The sequence below is a fragment of the Pristiophorus japonicus genome, chromosome 1, assembly GCF_044704955.1.
Source record: "Pristiophorus japonicus isolate sPriJap1 chromosome 1, sPriJap1.hap1, whole genome shotgun sequence".
Classification (NCBI taxonomy): Eukaryota; Metazoa; Chordata; class Chondrichthyes; family Pristiophoridae; genus Pristiophorus; species Pristiophorus japonicus.
Window position 1 is genome coordinate 320,791,663 of NC_091977.1, and position 23,776 is coordinate 320,815,438.

The following is a 23,776-nucleotide window of genomic DNA, read 5'->3' on the forward strand; positions in this document are numbered from 1 at the left end:
TAGAGCTGATCTACAGCGTCCTCATACGCTGCCTGTCCCCCCTAACACAGCAGCCCTCAAGCAGCCTTGCTGTCGGCACTGAGGCCTCATTGAATCATAGAAATTTACAGCACGGAAGGAAGCAATTTCAGCCCATCATGTCCATGCCGGCCAACAAGAGGTTATCCAGCCTAATCCCACTTTCCAGCTCTAGGTCCGTAGCCCTGCAGGTTACAGCACTTCAGGTGCACATCCAAGTACTTTTTAAATGTGATGAGGGTTTCTGCCTCTACCACCCTTTCAGGCAGTGAGTTCCAGATCCCCACAATCCTCTGGGTGAAGAAATTTCCCCTCAAATCCCCTCTAAAGCTTCTACTAATTACTTTAAATTTATGCCCCCTGGTTGTTGACCCCTCTGCTAAAGGAAATAGGTCCTTTCTATCCACTATATCTAAGCCCCTCATAATTTTATATATCTCAATGAGGTCTTCCCTCAGCCTTCTCTGTTCCAAGGAAAACAAATCCAGCCTATCCAATCTGTCCTCATAGCTAAGATTCTCCACTCCCGGCATCATCCTCGTAAATCTCCTCTTTACCCTCTCCAATTCAATCACATCCTTCCTGTAATGCGGTGACCAGACATGCACGCAGTACTCTAGCTGTGGCCTAACCAGAAGATGGCCACCGGAGTGGCAGCTCCCTAGGGGAGCTCCTCTGCTAAACAACCTTATCCTTGCCATCTGACACCTTTTCACCCCAATTCCCCCCCACCTCCACTGTTTAAGCTTCCCCTTGGTCTTAACAGGCCCTAATAGGGGGTGCATTTCTTATCCAAAACCCTAAAACACAAATCCCACAAATTTGGGCCTAGCTCAGGCGCGAGCCTTTTCTCCATTAGCGACAACCAGACCACTCTCCAACCAGCGGCGCCTCTTCTTCTCTAGTGGCGACTGAACCTCTTCCCTTCCAGCGGCAACTGAACCTCTTCTCTTCCAGTGGCATTGGACCTCTTTTTCCCCCCCCCCACGCTCCCCACTGGACGTGGCCGACTCAGCTGCTCCACCCGATCCCCAACGACGCCCGGTGAGCCTCCCTCCACAAGTTTGGGCTTACCTCATGCTCCCCCACTGGACGTGGCCATCTCAGCTGCACCACCAGCGACGATCAGGCCTCCTCCCCTCCAGTGCCAACTGAGCCTCTCCTCCTCAGCATGTGGTGAGCACAATGACTGTGACCACCCTGAACACCCCAATTAAAAAATGGACCACTGACCTCCCCAAACTGATCGTCCTCGGTGAATTCAATGTTAGGGTCAGCAAAGACACAGCCCTCTGGGGAGGCGTGATTGGCAGAGAGGGAGTAGGGAAAACTAATTCCAGTGGTACCCTGCTCCTGACAAAATGTCTAGAACATGACCTTGTCATCACCAATACCTTGTTCCGCCAGAGGGACAAGTACAAGGCATCGTGGCAACACCCTCGCTCCAAACACTGGCACCTGCTCGACTATGTCATCGTCCGAGCCAGGGATCGCAAGGATGTGCGCATCACCCGAACCGTGACAGGAGCTGACGATTGCTAGACAGACCACCGCCTCAGCCGTTCCATCAACATAGCCCCAAAGTGGCGATGGCAGAAGCAGTGCCGCAAAAAAGTCAATGCCGGGGCATTTAAAGACCTAGCTATTAGAGCCCGATGCAGTCAGCGCTTCACAACTAACCTGGCGCGCCCTGATGACCGAGACGCAGAATGCCCACAGCGCTTGATCTGTCCTCCAGGCCTCCATAATCAGTGCCTGCGAAGAGATGCTCGGTCACTCAACCAGGAAACACCAGGACTGGTTTGATGAGAATGACCAGGAGATCCAAGAGCTAATAAATTGCAAGCACAGTGCATTGCTGAGCCTAAAACAACCCAACTCGGGAGCAGCAAGACAGCATTACAGACGGCTTAAGGCTGAGGTCCAACAAAAAATCCGGGATTTAAAGAACAGATGGTGCATGGAGAAAGCACAGGAGATTCAGCAGCATGATGTGCGAGGATTCTTCATTGAAGTCAAGGCCACCTACGATCCAAACTCCCAAGGCCCCACCCCACTCCTGGCCAAGAACGGGGAAAGACTCATCAAGGACACCGAGGCAGTCAGGATCCGCTGGAAGGAGCACTTCGAAAATCTCCTCAACCAAGACTCTGCCTTTGACTCGAGTGTCCTTGATTCCATCCCGCAGCATGCTACCCGCCACCACCTCAGTAAAACCCCAACACCACACGAGGTAGAAAAAGTCATAAGTCAACTTAAGAACAACAAGGCTATGGGAGCGGATGGAATCCCCGCTGAGGCACTAAAGTATGGCGGAGTGGCACTATTGGCATGAATGCATGACCTCATCTCTCTCATCTGGAAGGAGGAGAGCATGCCGGGAGATCTAAGAGAAGCAGTAAAATTATGACCATCTTTAAAAAAGGGGACGTCCGACTGCGGCAACTACAGAGGAATCTCCCTGTTATCAGCCACTGGGAAAGTCGTCGCTAGAGTCCTCCTCAACTGTCTTCTCCCTGTGGCTGAGGAGCTCCTGCTGGAGTCACAGTGCGGATTTCGCCCCCTACGGGGTACAACGGACATAATTTTTACAGCATGTGAGCTGCAAGAAAAATGCAGGGAACAGCACCAACCTGTGTGTTAGGCCTTCTTTGACTTTACAAAGGCCTTTGACACTGTCAACCACGAGGGTCTATGGAGCATCCGCCTCCGTTTCGGCTGCCCCCAAAGGTTTGTCACCATCCTCCGCCTGTTGCACGACGACATGCAGGCCATGATCCTTACCAATGGATCCATTACAAACCCAATCCACGTCCGGATCGGGGTCAAACAGGGCTGCGTCATCATGCCAACCCTCTTCTCAATTTTCCTCACTGCCATGCTCCACCTCACACTCACCAAGCTCCCTGCTGGAGTGGAACTAAACTACAGAACCAGTGGGAACCTGTTCAACCTTCGTCGTCTCCAGGCCAGATCCAAGACCGTCCCAACCTCTGTCGTCGAGCTACAGTATGCAAACGACGCATGTGTCTGCGCACAGAGGCTGAACTCCAAGTCATAGTCAACATCTTCACTGAGGCGTACAAAAGCATGGGCCTTACACTAAACAACCGTAAGACAAAGATCCTCCACCAGCCTGTCCCTGCTGCACACCACTGCTCCCCAGTCATCAAGATCCACGGCGCAGCCCTGGACAATGTGGACCGCTTCCCATACCTCGGAAGCCTCTTATCAAGAAGAGCAGACATTGACGACGAGATTCAACACCGCCTCCAGTGCGCCAGTGCAGCCTTCGGCCGCCTGAGGAAAAGAGTGTTCGACGATCAGGCCCTCAAATCTGCCACCAAGCTCATGGTCTACAGGGCTGTAGTAATACCCGCTCTCCTGTATGGCTCAGAGACATGGACCATATACAGTAGACACCTCAAATCGTTGGAGAAATACCACCAACGATGTCTCTGCAAGATCCTGCAAATCTCCTGGGAGGACAGACGCACCAACGTTAGCATCCTTGACCAGGCCAACATCCCCAGCATTGAAGCACTGACCACACTCGATCAGCTCCGCTGGGCAGGCCACATAGTTCACATGTCAGACACGAGACTGCCAAAGCAAGCGCTCTACTCGGAACTCCTTCACAGCAAACAAGCCAAAGGTGGGCAGAGGAAACGTTTCAAGGACACCCTCAAAGCCTCCTTGATAAAATGCAATATCCCCACCGACATCTGGAAGTCCCTGGCCAAAGACCGCCCTAAGTGGAGGAAGTGCATCCGGGAAGGCGTTGAGCACCTCAAGTTTCATCGCCGAGAGCATGCAGAAATCAAGCGCAGGCAGTGGAAAGAGCGTGTGGCAAACCAGTCCCACCCACCCTTTCCCTCACCTGTGACAGGGACTATGGTTCTCATATTGGACTGTCCAGTCACGTAAGAACTCATTTTTAGAGTGAAAGCAAGTCTTCCTCGATTCCGAGGGACTGCATATGATGATGAAGAACTAGTGTTTTATACAGTTCAATCATAACTCCCCGCTCTTGTATTCTATGCCTCGGCTAATAAAGGCGAGCATTCTGTATGCCTTCTTAACCACCTTATCTACCTGGCCTGCTATCTTCAGGGAACTGTGGACATGCACTCCAAGATCCCTTTGTTCCTCTACACTTCTCAGTGTCCTACCATTTAATGTGTATTCCCTTTCCTTTTTAGCCCTCCCCAAATGCATTACGTCACATTTCTCCGGATTAAATTCCATTTGCCACTGTTCTGCCCACCTGACCAGTTGATTGATATCTTCCTGCAGTCTACAGCTTTCTTCTTCATTATCAACCACACAGCTGATTTTAGTATCATCTACAAACGTCTTAATTATGCCTCCTATATTCAAGTCTAGTTCATTGATGTATACTACAAAAGGCAAGGGACCTAGTACTTAGCCCTGCGGAACCCCACTGGAAACAGCCTTCCAGTCACAAAAATACCCATCAACCATTACCCTCTACTTCCTACCTTTAAGCCAATTTTGGATCCAACTTGCCACTTTGCCCTGGATCCCCATGGGCTTTTACTTTCGTGACCAGTTTGCCATGTGGGACCTTATCAAAAACCTTGCTGAAATCCATATACACTACATCAAACGCACTATCCTCATCGACGCTCCTTGTTACCTCCTCAAAAAATTCAATCAAGTTAGTCAGACACAATCATCCCTTAACAAATCCGTGCTGACTGTCCTTGATTAATCAGTGTCTTTCTAAATGAAGATTTATCCTGTCCTTCAGAATTTTTTCCAATAATTATTCCACCACCGAGGTCTATCCCTTTCTGCCTTCTTAAACAAAGGTACCACATTTGCAGTCCTCCAGTCCTCTGGCATCACACCTGAAGCCAGAGAGGATTGGAAAATGATGGTCAAAGCTTCTGCTATTTCCTCTTTTGCTTCGCTTAATAGCCTGGGATACATTTCATCTAGGCCTGGGGACTTAGCCACTTTCAAAGCTGCTAAACACCCCTTAATATCTCCTCTCGTACTATGTTTATTTCATCTAATATTTCATACTCCTCCTCCCCGATAGCAGTATCTGCATCGCCCCTCTCCTTTGTGAAAACAGACGCAAAGTATTCATAAAGAACCGTACCCACATCTCCCACCTCCACACACAGATTACCCTCAGCATCTTCAATATGCCCTACCCTTTCTTTCGTTATCCTCTTGCTCTTAATATATTTATAAAACATCTTTGGGTTTGCCTTGATTTTACTCGCCAAGAATTTTTCATGCTGTCTCTTTGCTTTGCTAATTTCCTTTTTAATTTTACCCCTGCACTTTCTATACTCCTCTAGAGATTCTGCAGTATTTAGCCCGCAGTATCGGTCATAAGCCTCCCTTTTTTTCCTTTATCTTACTCTGTATGTCCCCGTCAAGGGGGCATTAGATTTGTTAGTCCCACCCTTTTTCTTTAAAGGCACATATTTGGCTGGAACCCTCCAGATCTCCTCCTTGAATGCCTCCCACTGCTGTGAGACTGATTTACCTTCAAGTAGCTGTTTCCAGTCCACTATGGCTAAATCACCTCTCAGCTTAGCATAGTTGGCTTTTCCCCAATTTAAAACTTTTATTCGTGGTCTATCCTTGTTCTTTTCCAGAACTACCTTAAATCTAACTGAATTATGGTCACTAGCACCTAAATGTTCTCCTACTGATACCCCTTCAACCTGCCCAGCTTCATTCCCGAAAACTAAAGGAGAAGGATCAGCAGGTGTAGGAGGGGGATGAAGGGAAGGAGGGGAAATCTCAGGCCAAGTCCCATTAAGGGGTGGGATGGCCTTTCCTGCTTTCTCTCCATACCCCTTGATCCCTTTAGCCGTAAGGGCCATTTCTAACTCCCTCTTGAATATATCTAACAAACTGGCATCAACAACTCTCTGCAGTAGGGAATTCCACAGGTTAACAACTCTCTGAGTGAAGAAGTTTCTCCTCATCTCAGTCCTAAATGGCTTACCCCTTATCCTAAGACTGTGACCCCTGGTTCTGGACTTCCCCAACATCGGGAACATTCTTCCTGCCTCTAACCTGTCCAGTCCCGTCAGAACTTTATCTGTTCCTATGAGATCCCCTCTCATTCTTCTAAACTCCAGTGAATACAGGCCCAGTCGATCCAGTCTCTCCTCATATGTCAGTCCTGCCATCCCGGGAATCAGTCTGATGAACCTTCGCTGCACTCCCTCAATAGCAAGAACATCCTTCCTCAGATTAGGACACCAAAACTGAACACAATATTCCAGGTGAGGCCTCACCAAGGCCCTGTACAATTGCAGTAAGACCTCCCTGCTCCTATACTCAAATCCCCTAGCTATAAAGGCGAACATCTCATTTGCCTTCTTCACCGCCTGCTGTACCTGCATGCCAACTTTCAATGACTGATGTACCATGACACCCAGGTCTCCTTACACCTCTCCTTTTTCTAATCTGCTGCCATTCAGATAACATTCTGCCTTCATGTTTTGCCCTCACATTTGTCCACATTATACTGCATTATAGTGAATGATCAACCATCTTATTGAATGGTGATGCAGTCTCAAAGGGCCGAATGGCTTACTCCTGCAGCTATTTTCTCTGTTTCTATGTCTTGATATTTTATGAGAATGCCGGTAATAGTTTTTTTTTTAATAATGCACTTGGTGTTAAGTAATTTGCAGTAGAATGGTGTTTATTGTATCGTTTGGTTATGATGGTTTATTGTCTCGTTTGGCTTTGTCGGAGGTGCATTGTTTGTAATTTTTTTTGATAAAAAATGTCACCTTGACCCTTTGCAGTTGGTGTCATGTGTACCATTCATAGATGTTGCAGTATGGTGGCACATAGCACGGCCAGTATTAGATGCATCCCTCAGCTTCCTCCATTCAAGCAAACCGGTCCACTATGAGCTGGCGACGTGCGGCTCTTGCTCCCGCAGCATCTGGACCCTGCCTCCCCCGTGCCTATGCAATCCGAGCCTCGCAGGGTCCTCTACATCGTCCTCCTCCTCCTGAGGTGGGCCTGCAATCCCCACTGGCAATGCCTGGTCCCTCATGAATGCCATGTTGTGTAGCATGCAGCACACCACAATGAATTTGAGACCTGTTGAGGGTGTACTGAAGGCTGCCTCCAGAGTGGTCCAGGTATCGGAAGCGCTGCTCGAGTACCCCAATTGTCTGGTTGATGATGTTGCGGGTGGCTGCATGGCTCTCATTGTAGTCCTGCTCGGCTTTTGCGGTGGGGTTGCAGAGGGGAGTCATGAACCAGGTGGCTAGGCCATATCCTTTGTCCCCGGTCAGCCCTGCTCTTGTCACTGAAACATTCGTGAGACACTGCTCTCACTCAAGATGAAAGCATCATGTGCGCTTCCTAGATAGCGGACATTTACTGGGAAGATGCGCTGTGTGTGAGCCTGAGGCATAGAAGGCCAGTGCCAAAGTCATCTTCACTGCGACGGGCTGCGCAGTCATGTTGGCACTGGAAGGCTGTCAGCCTGCCTGTAGGAGATTGCATATCTCTCTCAGCACTTCCTTTCCTATGCGCAGCCTTCTCACACACTGCTCATCAAAGAGCTGGAGGTATGAGCGTTGGTGCCTTTAAACCCGTCGGGGATAAGGCCTCCTTCCCAGACGTCTTCAGCCTCTCCTCATCTGTGGCCCAACATGGCCAGCAGCCCTTCCTCTAGTTTAAAACCGCCTGCCAATAGCAACCAGCATGATACGCTGGCGAACTAGTAATGCCCCCATTAAATTCTCTCACTTACCTTGTAAGGTCACTGTAATGGCAGATAAAACAGCCATTTGCAATTCGGAGCTTCATGCAGCGTTCTGTGCGCAACCATTGCAGTCAATGTGACCTGCAATGTAGGATCCTCCTCCCTCCGTTTAAATACACTGCCAATACCGCCTGCTGCACCCTAGGAATGCCATTTTTTTCAGACGTTTCCTGGGGCGGGCGTTAATTGAGGCCGAATTTTCCATCCGGGGCGCAAGCACAGCGTTACATGACAATTGATGTCATGATCTCAGTCAAACTGGAGGGCGGGCGATAAGTTTTTGCAAATCAGGAGCCTAATTTACCGGCCGGGCGCTAAAACCTGGACACCTGGCGTTATGCCAGAAACACCATTTACCGCCCCTCTGGGGTGCAATCAGAAGCGCAAATGAGCGGAAAATCCAGCCCATGATGAAATCTTATCCTTTTGAAGAAACAAGAACTCACTTTGGTTAATATAACAAGTGTGCAACTATTGATGCTAAGAGTTCAAATTGTTTACTTTAATTGAGACGGGAAAGAGAAAAGGACTGCATTCTTAGAGTACACTTCGGAGACATTTCTTTTATGTTAATATAATGCAAATTACTGGCATTTTTCCCTGAACATTTTCTACTTTTAAATTTAAATGCACAATGACATGGAAACAAATCCTTTATTTTCTATTAGGAAACAGACACTGTCCCCTATCTCCCATTATGGTGCAGACTACAAAATCTAACAACAAAAATCTATAATATTGATTGAACCAAGTCTCCACAATTATTCTTTAGAAGGAAACACTGACGATAAATTACATCTGCACTGGCTTCTCATCTGCTGTTCGATATAAGTGATCTCTGAGGGCAGTCTAGAGACCTTAAATCGTCAACACCCCTGTCAGTGAAGCTAAAGAGGTTTGGGCCTCCCAGACACAAACCTAAAGAAGCGCCCAAAAACATTGCTTTTGAGATAAACACATACAAACTTGTTCAACATTCAGTTCTTAAAGAAATTCAAACTCTTGCTACTTAGATACTCCACAAATGTTTTGCACGTTAACGACACATTCAGTGTATCACTCGTGCTTTACGTAGTTAAGTCAAGCTATGAATGGATGTTTTGGGGAAAGAATTCAAACAGGAAACACACTTGAAGTACCCAAAATTGTTTACTGTATGTCAAATGTTATGCTGTTTTACAAGAACAGGAGTGTTATATTACCTGAAGTGCAATGTATTATTTTACTGATAAGGTGGCCTTTAAGCCCACATAGTCTAACTGTGTTAAGTTAACACAGCGTCAGGTGAGGGTTCCCAACTCTCCAGAATTGGCTTGGAGTGTCCAGGAATTAAAGATTCATCTCCAGGGCAGTGATGTTAGCAACCAGGGGAAACAATCATAGTGGCATTAAAAGAATATTTTTTTTTTCATTTTCTTTGAACACTAACTTTTTAGTTATAAAAATATTGGAGATGGGAAAGGGGGGTCGGGAAGCTTTGGTCACCTGTCGTAATAGCTCTTGACTCGTTGTCAAATCTTCCCTGATAATGCTCCTGTGAAGCAACTTGGACATTTTTGGCAAGTTAAAAACGCTATATAAATGTGTCAGCCATGGCTCAGTTGGCAGCATTCTCACTTCTGAGTCAGAAGGTTATGGAGTCAAGTTCCACTCCAGAGACTTGAGCACAATAATCTAGGTTGACATGCTAGTGCAGGGCTGATGGAGTGCTGCACTGTCAGAGGTGCCGTCTTTCAGATGAGCCATTAAACTGTGGTACCATCTGCTCTCTTAGGTGGACATAAAAGATCCCATGGCCCTATTTTGAAAAAGAGCAAGGGAGTTTATTGACATCCTGGCCAATATTTATCGCTCAATCAACATAACAAAAACAGAATATCTGGTCATTATCACACTGCTGTTTGTGGGACCTTGCTGTGCGCAAATTAGTTGCCGCATTTCCTACATTACACCAGTCACTACACTTCAAAAGTATTTAATTGGCTGTAAAGCACTTTGGGAATCCTGAGGCTGTGAAAGGCACTATATAAATGCAAGTCTTTCTTTCTTTCATGTTGTTGTTATTGTGTGATGGATGTATACTGTGTTTTAGTTTCCATATTTACGAAAGGATATACTTGCTTTGGAGGCCGTTCAGAGTTGGTTCACAAGGTTGATTCCAGAGATGAGGGGATTGACTTATGAGGAAAGGTTGAGCCTCTACTCATTGGAGTGCAGAAGAATGAGGTGATCTTATCGAAACGTACAAGATTATGAGGGGGCTTGACCAGGTGGATGCAGAGAGGATGTTTCCACTGATGGGGGAGACTAGACCTAGAGGGCATAATCTTAGAATAAGGGGCCGCCCATTTAAAACTGAGATGAGGAGAAATTTCTTCTATCAGAGGGTTGTGGATCTGTGGAACTCGCTGCCTCAGAGAGCTGTGGAAGCTGGGACATTGAATAAATTTAAGACAGAAATAGACAGTTTCTTAAATGATAGGGAAGGGGTTTGGAGAGCGGGCAGGGAAGTGGACCCGAGTCCATGATCGGATCAGCCATGATCGTATTAAATGGCGGAGCAGGCTCGAGGGGCCATGTGGCCTACTCCTGCTCCTATTTCTTATGTTCTTACATATAGCTCTGTTATTTGTGCAGATTATCCTTAGCTTGCATATACTGTACCAGGATTTAGACTGAGATTTTAATGACCTACCATTTAGTGACATTCATTTCTCTATTTTAAGCACAATCACTTAACTGATGTATCCCATACTCGCAAAAAAATTCTGTACACACGTCACATTTTTAAAGAAGGACAGAGAATGTTCTCATTGACATTGCCAACAAATCTGATCATTCTTTCTTTGCAAGTCAAGTCATGCACTTAAATCAAGCATGCTTCTTCTCAATCTATTGTAATGCAAAGTAAAAAAAAACTGATAATTCCATAAATAGGGCTGCCACGAATTGCAAAATTAGTACTGATTTATTTTTTTATACGTTAAAGACAGTCGGATTCTTCCAAACATGGGATTAAAGCAGGCACGGTGTTTACTATAAAGGTTGTTGACCTTTGCCTTTGGAAAACCATAGTTACTTTGAAGTAAACCCCAGGTCCTGTACTTTGTAGGTGTTAACAGGATGGGACTCTAAATTGGTTCCAGCCGTTCAATTCACATTCACAGCTTTTTCTTGTCAGGATTGTGTAATGTCACATTCATACGTGGCTGCGTGCTAAACATGCAAATGGTAATACATAAAAGTGGTCACAGTCTATTGTATTAATTAATACTCTATTGTATTTTTGTTTGGCAATATTTTTTTTAATTCAGCTGCTTTCCTTCTTCAAAGAAATTAAGCAGATTAAGTAAGGTCTATCTGCGGATTCTTGAGCTCTTGCTGGATGCTAAAGATCTTGCAGGCAAAAAAAAACCTCTAATTGTTTGGCTCAAGTATTTCATGTGAAACTCCCTACCTGAGGGATATGGCTTAAGATAACATGTTACCAAAAGACACCAGAACACTGGACTTGCCTGAAGCATTCACTGTGAGAGCTCACAGGACTTCATTTTATTTGAGACTGGCGAGAACTATGATTAACTGTATGTTATAAATCATAGTTATCTCATAGTCCAATATTAGCCTAATTCACTGTATTTTATAACTGAACTCAATTTTGTGAGTAAATCTGATTAGCTGGTTTACCTGTCAAATCCTGTGATGACCTGTTTGAATCTCTCCAATCAGGTTTTCATGCTGCTACAGCACTGAAATTGCCTGAACCAACGTCACAAGTGACATCCTCTGTTATTGTGGGCCATTGTCCTTCCTTGAACTCTGTAGACTTTTATGCGGTCATACTATCCTCTTCCAGCGTCTCTCATCCGTTGTCTGGCTCAGTGGGACTACCCTCCCTAGGTTCCAATCTTACCCTAGCCAGAAGCATCTCAAGCAATGGCATCTCTTCTCATCTCACTGTTACCTCCCAAGCATTCATCTGTGGCTCCCTTCTCTTCCTCATCTATGTACCACATAATCTAGGCAGACACCCCAGTGCACTACTGAGTGAATGCTCCACTGGCAGAGGTGCCAACATTCAGATGAGATGTTTAACCAATCTACCCTATCAAAATCCCTCATAATTTTGAGATTCTATTAAATCTCCCCATAATCTTCTTTGCTCTAAGGAGATCAATCCCAGTTTCTCTCGTCTCCGCATAACTGAGGTCTCTCATCCCTGCTACCTTGCTAGTAAATCTCCTCTGGACCCTTTCCAAGGCCTTGACATTCTTTCGAAAGTGCGGTGCCCAGAATTTGACACAATCCTTCAATTAACCTTGAATATTCACTATTCCATGTTACAGAGCGTATACAAGGATACGATTACTATTCAATCACGCCTTCAAAGAAGATAGCAAATTACTGTTTTGATTAAAAAGCTGACCATATTTGTGCATTTAAGAATGGCGGAATATCAGCTCAGATTGGGATCTTTGCGATGTAATACACACCTCGACAAATGGGGGTATCCTCAAGTGAGTTTGAAAGGATGGTTGCAAACCAGTCAGAACTCAGAAATATTCGTCGGCATGACTGTGATTTAATTGCCCAGATTGCTGTCAAAATAACCGTGAGGTAAATGGCACTATTATTTGTGTGCAAATTCTGCAGCAACTTCAGGTGAGGGGCAGATGCGCGGTTAAACTCAAAAATCCAAAAGTTGGTGTCCAAGTTGTGCCACTCACCAAGTTAGCTTTGTGAAAACGGAATCTCGATATCTGCCTCATCATTGAACTACATTGAATAGCGTGAAGTTGCAGTATTTATGTGGTAGATAAATACTCGGCACAGCAAGTCGTCATTTCAAGTCTAAGGGCTAGACTTTCCTCGTTTTTTTGCATGCTTAACACCCACTTAATGTCTATTTTACCGCTGAAATGACGTATAACGCCCATATATCGCCCATTTAGCCACAAAATGGAAACCGACGGGCATTTTTCGGAAACTTATCGGCGAGCGTAACGCCGGGAAAAAATATCGGCGCCCACTTTTTGGGGGCGGAATCATCAGAATGGGCGAAATCGATGCCCATAATATCGCCCACTGTCACTTTCACCACCTCGCACACATATCGCCCACAATATCGCTAACCCAAAAAACTAACGCCCAGGAGATCGCCCACCGTCATTTTCACCACCTCGCACACATATCGCCCACAATATCGCTTGCCCAAAAAAACGCCCAGAAAAAGTGGAATTGTTCTGAACTAAAACCATCTCAACAGACTCTGGACTATTGGGGGTTTACTCTAGGTGTATTTTAGTGAGGAAATTATTGCTTGTCAATCACTATTATACTTTCATTGCAATGGGGCCAGCCATTTCTCAGCCTGCATCGATTAATACGCAGATGCTGCAGGGTGCAGATGGCTCAATGTGTGATGCACATCATTATGTCCCCAATTTAAGATGTGCAAGAATGAGAAGGGCCAGACCATACACACGTACAGGGAAAAGAGGTCATACCTCGACGTGTCCTACTACACCTGCCTTGGGAGACTGCGCTGCCACAAGGTGGTGATCAATGAAATATGTGAGCTCATCAGGCCACATATGCAGCCTGCCATCAGGACATCAGTGTCGGTCGAGGTCAAGGTCAGCACGGCACTGTCTTTCTATGCGTCCGGTTCCTTCCGGGCCTCTGCATTCGAGATTTGCCCTCTGTCTCACCATGCCACCCATCGCTGCATTAGACAGGCCACAGAGGACCTGTACATGAGAAGAATGGGCTTTATCAGCTTCCCCATGACCATGGAGGCTCAGACTGACAGGGCTGGATCATTCTACCATATTGCTAAGTTCCTCAGGGTGCAGGGATCTATACTGTCCACTCACATCACCACGCGGTCATCTTCTCAGGACCCAGAGCGTTTTTGTAACAAAAAAGGATTTCACTCTCTGAAGGTCCAACTAGTTGTCAACCACAACCAGATCATAATGGTAGTGAATGCCAAATGTCTGGGCACCTTCGATGAGGCTTTCATCCTGCGTGAGAGCGCTGTCTCTGACATCTTTGTCAGCCACAAGGACAATGCTGGATGCTTGGTGATAACCGATATGGCCTAGCCACCTGACTGATGACCCCCCCCAGCGTGACACCCCGCCGAGGCCGAGAAGCGATACAACCAGAGCCACAGAGACACACACAGTGTGGTCCAGAAAACAATAACTGTGCTTAAATGGCGCTTCAGATGTCTGAATCACTCAGGAGAGGAGCTACAATACACCCCTGAGCAAGTAGGTAAATTTGTGGTCGTGCGCTCCATGCTGCACAACCTGGTTATCAGGAGGGGCCAAGAATTGCCAGAAGGGACTGATGCTTCATCTTGAGAGAGAGAGAGAGAAGAGGACGACGAGGGACTGGACGCTGACCTAGGGACAGACAATCAGCCTGGCTATGCAACCATGCCCACGACCCCCTCCAGATCGCAGGAAAGGGCCCGTGGTGGCTACATAGCTGCAAGACTCTTACGTGAGGAGATGATATCTGAACGATTTGCCTGAAAGAACGTTGCTGTGAGTGACAACGCTGACACACTGCTTTGTGTGTGCAGCTCAGACATCAATGGTGCCCATCACCTTGGTGCCGGTTAAAGTTTATGTTGATTGAAGTTAAGTTTTATTTAACTCTTTCATGTTAAGGAATCACCAGTGTGTACTGGTCCAGATATCTGAGACAATGCACAACAAGGTTATGTTCAATAAAAATTTTTTTATACCAACATTGGTCTGAAATCGTATGTATCATGGGCAAAAACACCCAAGCCCCACCCACACCCCACTTTTTACACCACTGATATCAATCAAATGTTCAACATGTCCAGCAACACAGAATACAAAGGCAAAGCAGGAGGGTGCTCCCCTCCTCCCATACATTACAACAAATTGCATACACCCAGATGGAGATATAACATAGCCATCACCTGCGGACATGCACCTCACTTTCCTTCCCCCCTCCCCTTCTTCTCCCCAACTCTACCCCTTCCCCTCCTCGCTCCACGGCGCCTGGCCGAGGAGCTCCTCATGCGGTGCCTCATTGGGGGGAGGAAAGGAAGGCAGAGGTAGTGGTTGCACGGGTACGGGAGCTGGGGGGTGCCGAGGGGGCAACATTCTGTGATGCAGAAGCAGGATCTTGGTCCTTGTTCTCATCTGTCGTTTGCAGTGGTGGCGAGGAACCCCTAGCGAGTGCCACGCTCTGGGACCCCTGGGAGGCCTGTGCCAGCAGTGTTCCTGGCTATCGCATCCATGGCCTCCGCCATCCGCGGAACGTACTCTGTCACGGTGGTCAGCTGTTGGGATATGCCCCCCAATGCTTCGATGAGCTGGTCACCAATGTCTACAGTCCTCCTGGACAACTGTACCATCTCTCTCTCTCTTGTGGCGCTCGTGGACAGGACATGCCGCATCCACGAGGTCTCCGCGGGGTCGGCGCCATCCTGGGGACAAATGAGGTGTCCTGTGGCGAGGTGCTTGGGGCCGGTACCTCCAGAGTGGAGGCGGGAATGACCGGAGGACCACTAGACGGCCTTGGGGTGGAATGGCTTCTGGAGCGTGGCGATGCAGTTTTCTCGAAGTCCACGCTCTCATCCGTAGAGAACAGACCCAGCGGATTGACGAGCGAGAATTGGAGCTCCTCAGCACCAGATGTAGGATCGTGCGGCGAGTCCGGTCACGCGCCCCCACCAACTGGCCTCTGTGGTCTGGCCTTAGGACGTGCTGCTGGCTGAGCTGCAAAACACAAATGAGGTTATTAGAGGAGAAGGGGGTGCTAGGGTCAAAAGGTGAGCCCAGCGCTACACACAGCATATGCACAACAAAAGCACCACCGCTCTCAAAATCATCACAGACATCACATTTCATGACCATCAACACATTTGCATTGCAATGATTTTCATTAGACCAGCATTATTTCTATGACAATTTTAGAAATCATCTATCATATATGATTGATCGGATATGAGTGGGTATGGCATCTATTGACTTTACATCATGCAATGGTGTAAGCTTTACTCACATGGCATCACTTCAGGGTCTGCAGCTGCTTGCGTGGCTGTCCGGGGGTGCTTCCCCACGAGCGCTAGCACTCACTCCTCCATCTCTGTGATGTCGCTGGGGACTGGTAGCCCCTCACCCGTTCGTCTCTGCTCGGACCTCATCGTCGATAGCTTCTTCTGTAAAAGGTGACAGGACGACATGGCATGAGATCATTGCGTGATATCATTGCTAGGTACTGTCACAGAGACTGATACAACACATAACCGACAGATGTAAGCATCATTATTATGATAATTATCATTCTTTACCTAAAGACAGGCACCATGACCGCAGGCTTTGAGTAAAACATTCCCGGCAAAAGTAAAAGATCTCACATCTACTGATAGTCACTTATGACTGTTACAAATCAAATTATATAAATACATAAGTACATGTAAATCAATGTAATACTTACTCTTGCGGGTCCCACAAGGTCGTTCCATCGTTTGCGGCATTGGTTGCCCTCACACACCTCGTTGGGCGCCGACGAGACCACCTCTGCTATCTCGGTCCATATCTTCTTGTAGGCCTTTGGGGTGGGCTTGCCATGCCCTGTGTGTGTCAAATCATCCCAGTGTAACTCGACCTCCTGCAAGAGGGAGGCATTTGCCTCATCTGAGAACCTCCTCACTCTTTTGCACCCACCAAAGTGCTCCTCTCACACCTCACTTCTCTCCAACGTCAGTCTCCACAGCGTGCTCTGATGCCTCCTCCTCTCCCTCCATTATAAGCCAAATTCAGGCAAATATGTGGCTGGTAACATCTAATTTTTGTTTCCCTATTTGCTGTAAAGCTCCAAACTCTCCCTCCTTCCTCCCAAAGCAGCCACACCACATTCACACACGCCTTCAGTCCCTCTCAGCTCCCTCTCTCTCTGTCTCCTCTTCTGCGCATGTCATGATGACCCTTGACCGCCTGAATCGCGGGAATCTAGCATCGTCATGCTGTTGCTAAGGACGCGACACTTTACGGCAGAAGGGCAGCGAGATTTAACGCTGCCGCCCATTTCGTATCGCTCACAGTAACGCCCAATTTCAAAAATGGAAACTAGGTGCTTTGAGAATGGGCGAGTAGCCGGCGATCTGAAAACCCATTTTTACAGCCCACGCCGGAAACAACACCCATTTTGGGGCGATATGCACTGAAGTGTAAAATCTAGCCCTTGTTATCCCTTTAACGATGTGATAAATGTTAATTACTGCCAATCAACCTCTCTGGCATTGAATATTAACATTTACAACTGTGGAGTCGTATTCATTCAGGTTTTAATTGTTATTGGAGATTTTTAAAATGTCAAATTTAAAATTTCTTTTTCTTTTTCTTTCTGTCTCTTAATCCAAACTTTCTTTCACTCTCTTTATGTACTTGATTTGACATTGCATTCACCTTCCTTCTCAGTCCTTGTGCTGTTAGTTTCACAATCCTTCAATCTGATTGGTTAAGGAGATATACAGTCGCTTTCCTTGTTCACTCGGGTGCCAGATGCCCGGTTTCCCTTGCAGCGACCTTATCAACTCCCACTTCCAGAAACTTGCCACTCAAAAACTGTAAAAACCTAAATGTGCAAGGGCAAGTCTAACTAATGACAGACGCTGTTGGATGCCCTGTCACAACAAATTATGGCTCAGTAAAACGGTACTCTAGGGGAAATGAATGATCAAACACACCTGTATAAATTTAGTGCCAAAATGAATCTACTGGGGTTGGATTTTGGGTGATTACAAGAAGAAGCCATAAGAGCTGTACATCAGTATTAAACAGCCTAATGAATGAGTTGAACCATTTCAGCACCAATTTAAAAACAAAATCAAGTCAGGACCTTTAATAGATATATTATTATATTCATGAAGAAGGAAGACTATTATTTTTGAGCCTCCAGCCTTGGTTAGATTACTCTGAAACTTCTGGAGGTGCTATAAGTTCAGAGAACACTAATTGCACAGTTATACTCAGGTTAAGCATTGTAATCTGGGCATCAATATATTAAATGGGCACGGGTGAATTAGTGGAGCTGATCATTTATAATGGATGCTATCAACTTGGCATCTCACAAATGTACCATTGTGTCTTTTTTGCTTATATGCACACGCATATACACATCTTAGACAGGACTATAAGAAAATCTCGATTTTTTAAATGGCTGTTATGCAGTAATGTCTGGTTTTGGTGCAAATTTATCTTCTGCAATTCGGTATAATCTAAAAGGTTAACTACACAAAATTAAACTCAAAAAACTATTTTCAAAGATAATGGGGAGAAGAAATGAATAAATGTGGTAATTTGTGTATGTTAAAGAGCAAACACAATTTCCCAACAAACACCGAGCAAAACTGAAACAGATCTAGCCAAGAACAGAGATGATGAGAATGCACGAAGGGGGGTTAATTTTAACCAAACTCTCCAGGCAAGAGTCCCACGGTATCGTGGGGGGGAATCTCTGGTTTTACACCCTGCCCATTACTGACTTCAGCGGAGAGTAAAATCAGGTAGGGTGCAAAACCAGCATTGCACTCGATCACGTCAGTTGCCCGATGGGCTGGTTAGGTTAAAATGGTCCCTCAAATTTCTGAATGAGAGTAGAACGTTAACCAAATTATTTTGAACTGGTATTCTGTTTAAATTTGTGTTTATGTTTGCTGTACTTTCATTTTCTGTTCCATGGGGTGTGCCTCTGTGAAAAATCTGTGCCTCAATGAGGGGGGTGTCAGAAATATCAGAGTGTGTTGGAGCGAAGATCACAGTCCATCTATGGCTGTACTACATTTAATGTACACTATGCTGTTATAAGCGATGGTTTAAAAAATTAAACATATTGTGGCTAACTTTGTGAACCTGCTTACTTTCGGTAGAGTAACCTATAATATATGGAGAGCCAAAGCAGATTTAATTAAGCGCTGACAATTATGTCCCATTTACATTACAGTGCTGTTTCCAGTGGTAGCCCCAAATATTACAGTGATGCCGGACAGTACACAAGACATTTCTGCTGTTTCCACAGCCTCCAATGTGCTTCTAAAGCTGTGGTTTTCTTAGAACTTCTGGAAGAAGCACCACTCTTGGTAGCAATCTTGAGCATTACTACACTAGGGGTAGTGACCCTTTTTTCTCAACACTGATGAGGTTTGACTGGCTCAGTTTGCCTATACCAACTAGCAATCTGGTTTTTTTTGCCTGCCTGCTTGTTAAGTATTTTCCTCAGCCACTGACAGGGACAGAAATAATGTTGTGAACTGCAAATTAATAACAACTCAGCACGTCAAGAATGAACAAGCAGAACTGTTTTCATGGTGATCCTAGTGCTGTGGAATTTGCCCCGTGATGTAAACGAGGCAGATTCTACAATGCCACAGCAATTCTGCAAAAAGGTCGCAATTAACCGTGTTGTAGGAATTAGCTAACAATCTTCTCATGTTCTCAGGACTTCGCTGCTGAGAAGTTTCCCTCTGTAAACTTGAGCTCATCCAAAACTCTGCTGCCCGTATCCTAACTCGCACCAAGTCCCGTTCACCCATCACCCCCTGTACTCGCTGACCTACATTGGCTCCCGATCCTGCAACGCCTCGATTTTAAAATTCTCATCCTTGTGTTCAAATCCTTCCATGGCCTCGACCCTCCTTATGTCTGTAACCTCCTCCAGCCCTACAAGCCTCTGAGATCTCTGTGCTCCTCCAATTCTGGCCTCTTGCGCATCGCTGATTTTCATTGCTCCACCATTGGTGGCCGCGCCTTTAGCTGTCTTGGCCCTAAGCTCTGGAATTCCCTCCCTAAACCTCTCCGCCTCTCTCTGCTCCTTTAAGACACTCCTTAAAACCGACTTGTTTGACTAAGCTTTTTGGTCACATGTCCGAATATTCCCTTATATGGCTCAGTATCAGATTTTGTCTGATAATGCTCCTGTGAAGCACCTTGGGATGTTTTTACCACATTAAGGTGCTATATAAATGTAAATCGTTGTTGAAGCATTGCTTTAGCCCTCGAAGGGTTAACAAAACAGAGTGACAGAAATAAACAAAGAAGAACACAAATTTGCATGTGAGTCAAACTTTGTCAACATGGACTGGTTGGGGCAAAGAGCCTCTTTCCGCGTTGCAATTGCTACGTAATCTCGATTGTAATTGAATTAGTTTGGATGAATTAAAAGTGCAGCAGGGTTTCCTTTTACTAAATGGACATTGCTTACAGATTTAACAATCACTCTTTTCAGCCTGTTAAAGAGCAAACCTGTGTGAGTCCTGAAGTGATCTCTCATGGCAGATGCTGTGAGGAAGGAATAGTGACACGTCAGCCAGGTGCACTTGAATGGCTTCTGGCCCATGTGCAGCTTCTTGTGATTGGTCAGGGCCCACTTCTCTGTGAAAGTCCGGTCACAAATTTCGCACACAAATTTCCTGTTGCAAAATAAAAAAGCAGGGGAAATGAGACGTAAGGAGCAGGAAGAAAAAATATTGCATGCACATAATACTGCCACAGCATTTAAAAAAAATGAACTGGAGTAACTACGGATTTTCTGCAGACAGAATTGCAGGCTGGGCCTGTCACGTCTATATAGCCAAGCATTGATTTTTCTGTCGAGACCCGGCACTTCAGCCATTTATTCTCTGCTCTGCAGTTGGACCCAAAGGGTTTGAAAAATTCTGTTACAGTCCAGTTGCCCCTAAGGCAAATGTGAGAATAGATTTCACCTGTATAGTCCCCTCACTTATCCAGGGCGCATGCTGTCAGAGCAAAGGCTAAATGGAAAGCCATCCATAGAAGGTTACTCAACCAATCACACCCGCGTGAACTTAACCACTGCTACGGCGCACACATTCAAGCTTTATGTACAACGCCTGGAATTATAATCACTGCTGAACCATATCCCATTTCCACATCTTAGAATGATGACTAGACAACCCTCAATCGGCTTGACTCCATGTGGTAAGGGGCATTGATTAACTTGGTGCTGCTGCCAGATAGGCTACCCTGTCCCCGAGAGATTTACTGGGCTGAAGTAATAACAGTAACAACCATGGTTTGTAACGGAATATGCAGTATAAATATTGTCGGAACTGTAAATCTTGCTTTCTAGCAGAGCGTCACATATACATGGCTTTTCAATGGTAGTACAGGGTCATTATTTGAAGATAATGATCCCACATGTTTATATGTTTGTATAAAATACACTGAACATATAATATTTATATAGAATGCAAATAAATCTGGAATAGATGTGATGTTAAACATTCCACATCCGACGGTGTTAGTGAATATGATTGTCACATCTGTTCAGTTCTGACAGTAAGACAAGATGAATTTAAAATTCTGTCCAGCTACGCAAGGAGAAATGGGCACTAAACAATTTTGTAAAAGATCTACGCCAAACAACGTTAAAAAAACTACTATCTATCAATATTATAATATATGGAAAGCCTGAAATATATAAAACACTAATTCAGCCCCAGCTGGAGTATTGTGTACAATTCTGGGCACCACAGTTTAGGAAGGGCATGAAGACTTTGGAGAAGGTACAGAAGAAATTTACTAGAATGGTTCCAGGGACGAAGGATTACAGTTACATGGATAGACTGGAGAAGCTGGGGTTGTTCTCCGAAGAGCAGAAAAGGCCAAGAGGAGACTTGATCGAGGTGTTTAAAATCATGAAGGGTTTAGATAGAGTAAACAAAGAGAAACTGTTTCCAGTGGCTTAAGCGTCAATAATAAGGCGGCCCAGATTTAAGGGGATTGAAAGAACCAGAGGCGACATGAGAAAAAATCTTTTTACGCAATGAGTGGTCAGGATTTGGAATGCACTGCCTGATAGGATGGTGGAAACACATTCAATGGTAGCCTTCAAAAGGGAATTGGATAAATTCATGAAGGAGAAAATATTGCGGGGATATGACGAATGAGCGGGGTAGTGGGACTAACTGGATTGCTCTTCGTAACAGCCGGCACAGACTCAATGCGCCAAAAGGCCTCCTTCTGTGCTGTCCTATTCTATATGATAGCTGTCTTCTGAAGAGTCGTACCCAAAATGTTAACCCACCTTTTCGCTTGAAGATGCTCACATGCCTGGTATGCATTTCCATCAGTTGCAGTTTTACTGTTTGTCCTCACAGCCATTGATACAAAATCCTTACCGCCTGCAAACCCCAACACTAAAACTGTCTACGCAACTGAGGTACTGAGCAACTCCTATTAATAAGAGAGAAAATGCCAAACAACCCAACCTAACTGTATTGGATAAAACACAATTTGAGATGCAGTCAACAAACACCATCTCTCAAAACCTTCATGTAATCCCATGGGAAAAATACAAACTGTTATGTATATAAACCTGTAATTACCATGTCTAACCACCAGAGGGCTTATCCCCTGGAGTCCCAAGGGATCCCACAATCTCTTGGGAGCATCTGTATATAAGGAGGCCTTACAAGCTGGAGAGGCACTCTGAGAGCTGTAATAAAGGATTACGGTCACACTTACTTTGAGCTTGCAGTATCTAGTCTGACTCTTTATCAAAGACTTAACAACTGGCGACGAGATACAAATGATGAACCCCAATGCAACAATGCAGAGTCCTGTGGGCACCCTGGAGAAATTTTCAGAAGGAGATGATTGGGAAACCTTCGTGGAGCAACTTGACCAATACTTCGTGGTCAACGAGCTGGAGGGAGAAGGAAACGCTGCCAAACGAAGGGCGATCCTCCTCACCGTTTTCAGGGCACCAATGTATGGCCTCATGAAAAATCTGCTCGCTCCAGCAACACCCACAGACAAGTCGTATGATGAATTGTGCACACTGGTCCGCGAGCATCTAAATCCGAAGGAAAGCGTTCTGATGGCGAGGTATCGGTTCTACACGTACAAGAAGTCTGAAGGCCAGGAAGTGGCGAGTTATGGCGCCTTGCAGAACATTGCGAATTTGAAGGACACTTGGAGCATGTGCTCAGGGACTTCTTTGTACTTGTCATTGGCCATGAAGTAACACTTTGCAAACTTTTGACTGTAGAGACCCCAACCTTGAGTAAAGCCATAGCGATAGCCGAGGCGTTTATGTCCACCAGTGACAATACCAAACAAATTTCCCAGCACACTAGTGCTGCTGCAAGTACTGTGAACAAAGCAACTTTGTTTTCGAATCGAAATGCAGGACTTACATGCCTTTAGCTGCACGTCCGCAGATGACTCAAGTGTCCGCCGTCAAGGGTGCTGAATAAAAAGCAATTAACATCTTGTTGGCGCTGCGGGGATGATCATCGATTCCATTCATGTTGCTTCAAAGGATACGTTTGCAAGGGCTGTGGAACAATGGGACACCTCCAGCGTATGTGCAGGTGAGCTGCAAACCCTGCTAATTCTGCAAACCACCATGTTGCAGAGGAGGACAGATCCACGGTGGATCATGACGAACCAGAGCCTCAGACCGAGGAGGTAGAGGTATATGGGATGCACACATTTACCACAAAGTCTCCCCCGATAATGCTGAAGGTTGAATTAAATGGACACCCGGTGTCCATGGAGCTGGACACGGGCGCAAGCCAGTCCATAATGAGTAAAAAGACTTTCGATAAGTTGTGGTGCAACAAGGCTTCAAGGCAGTCCTAACTCCCATTCGTACCAAACTTAGAACGCACACAAAGGAACTGATTCCTGTAATTGGCAGTGCTACCGTAAAGGTCTCCTACGATGGAGTGGTGCACAATTTATCACTCAGTGGTACCGGGCGATGGCCCCACGCTGTTCGGCAGGAGCTAGCTGGGAAAGATACGCTGGAACTGGGACGACGTCTGAGCGCTTTCGTCCGTCGACGACACCTCATATGCCCAGGTCCTAAGCAAGTTCCCCGCGATGTTTGAACCAGGCATCGGGACGTTCCAAGGAGCTAAAGTGCAGATCCATTTGATTCCGGGGGCGC

At 45.9% G+C, this 23,776-nt stretch overlaps 1 protein-coding gene across 3 annotated transcripts in view; it reads right to left on the bottom strand.

The window, feature by feature from the left end:
- The window catches only part of znf407 (zinc finger protein 407), a 732,915-nt gene that overhangs the window by 269,838 nt on the left and 439,301 nt on the right, over positions 1-23,776 (bottom strand). For all 3 annotated transcript variants that reach the window (XM_070888603.1, XM_070888602.1, XM_070888609.1), the window contains one exon: positions 20,101-20,267. In XM_070888603.1, the coding sequence (XP_070744704.1) occupies positions 20,101-20,267 (167 nt within the window). The remainder of the gene's footprint in view (positions 1-20,100; positions 20,268-23,776) is intronic.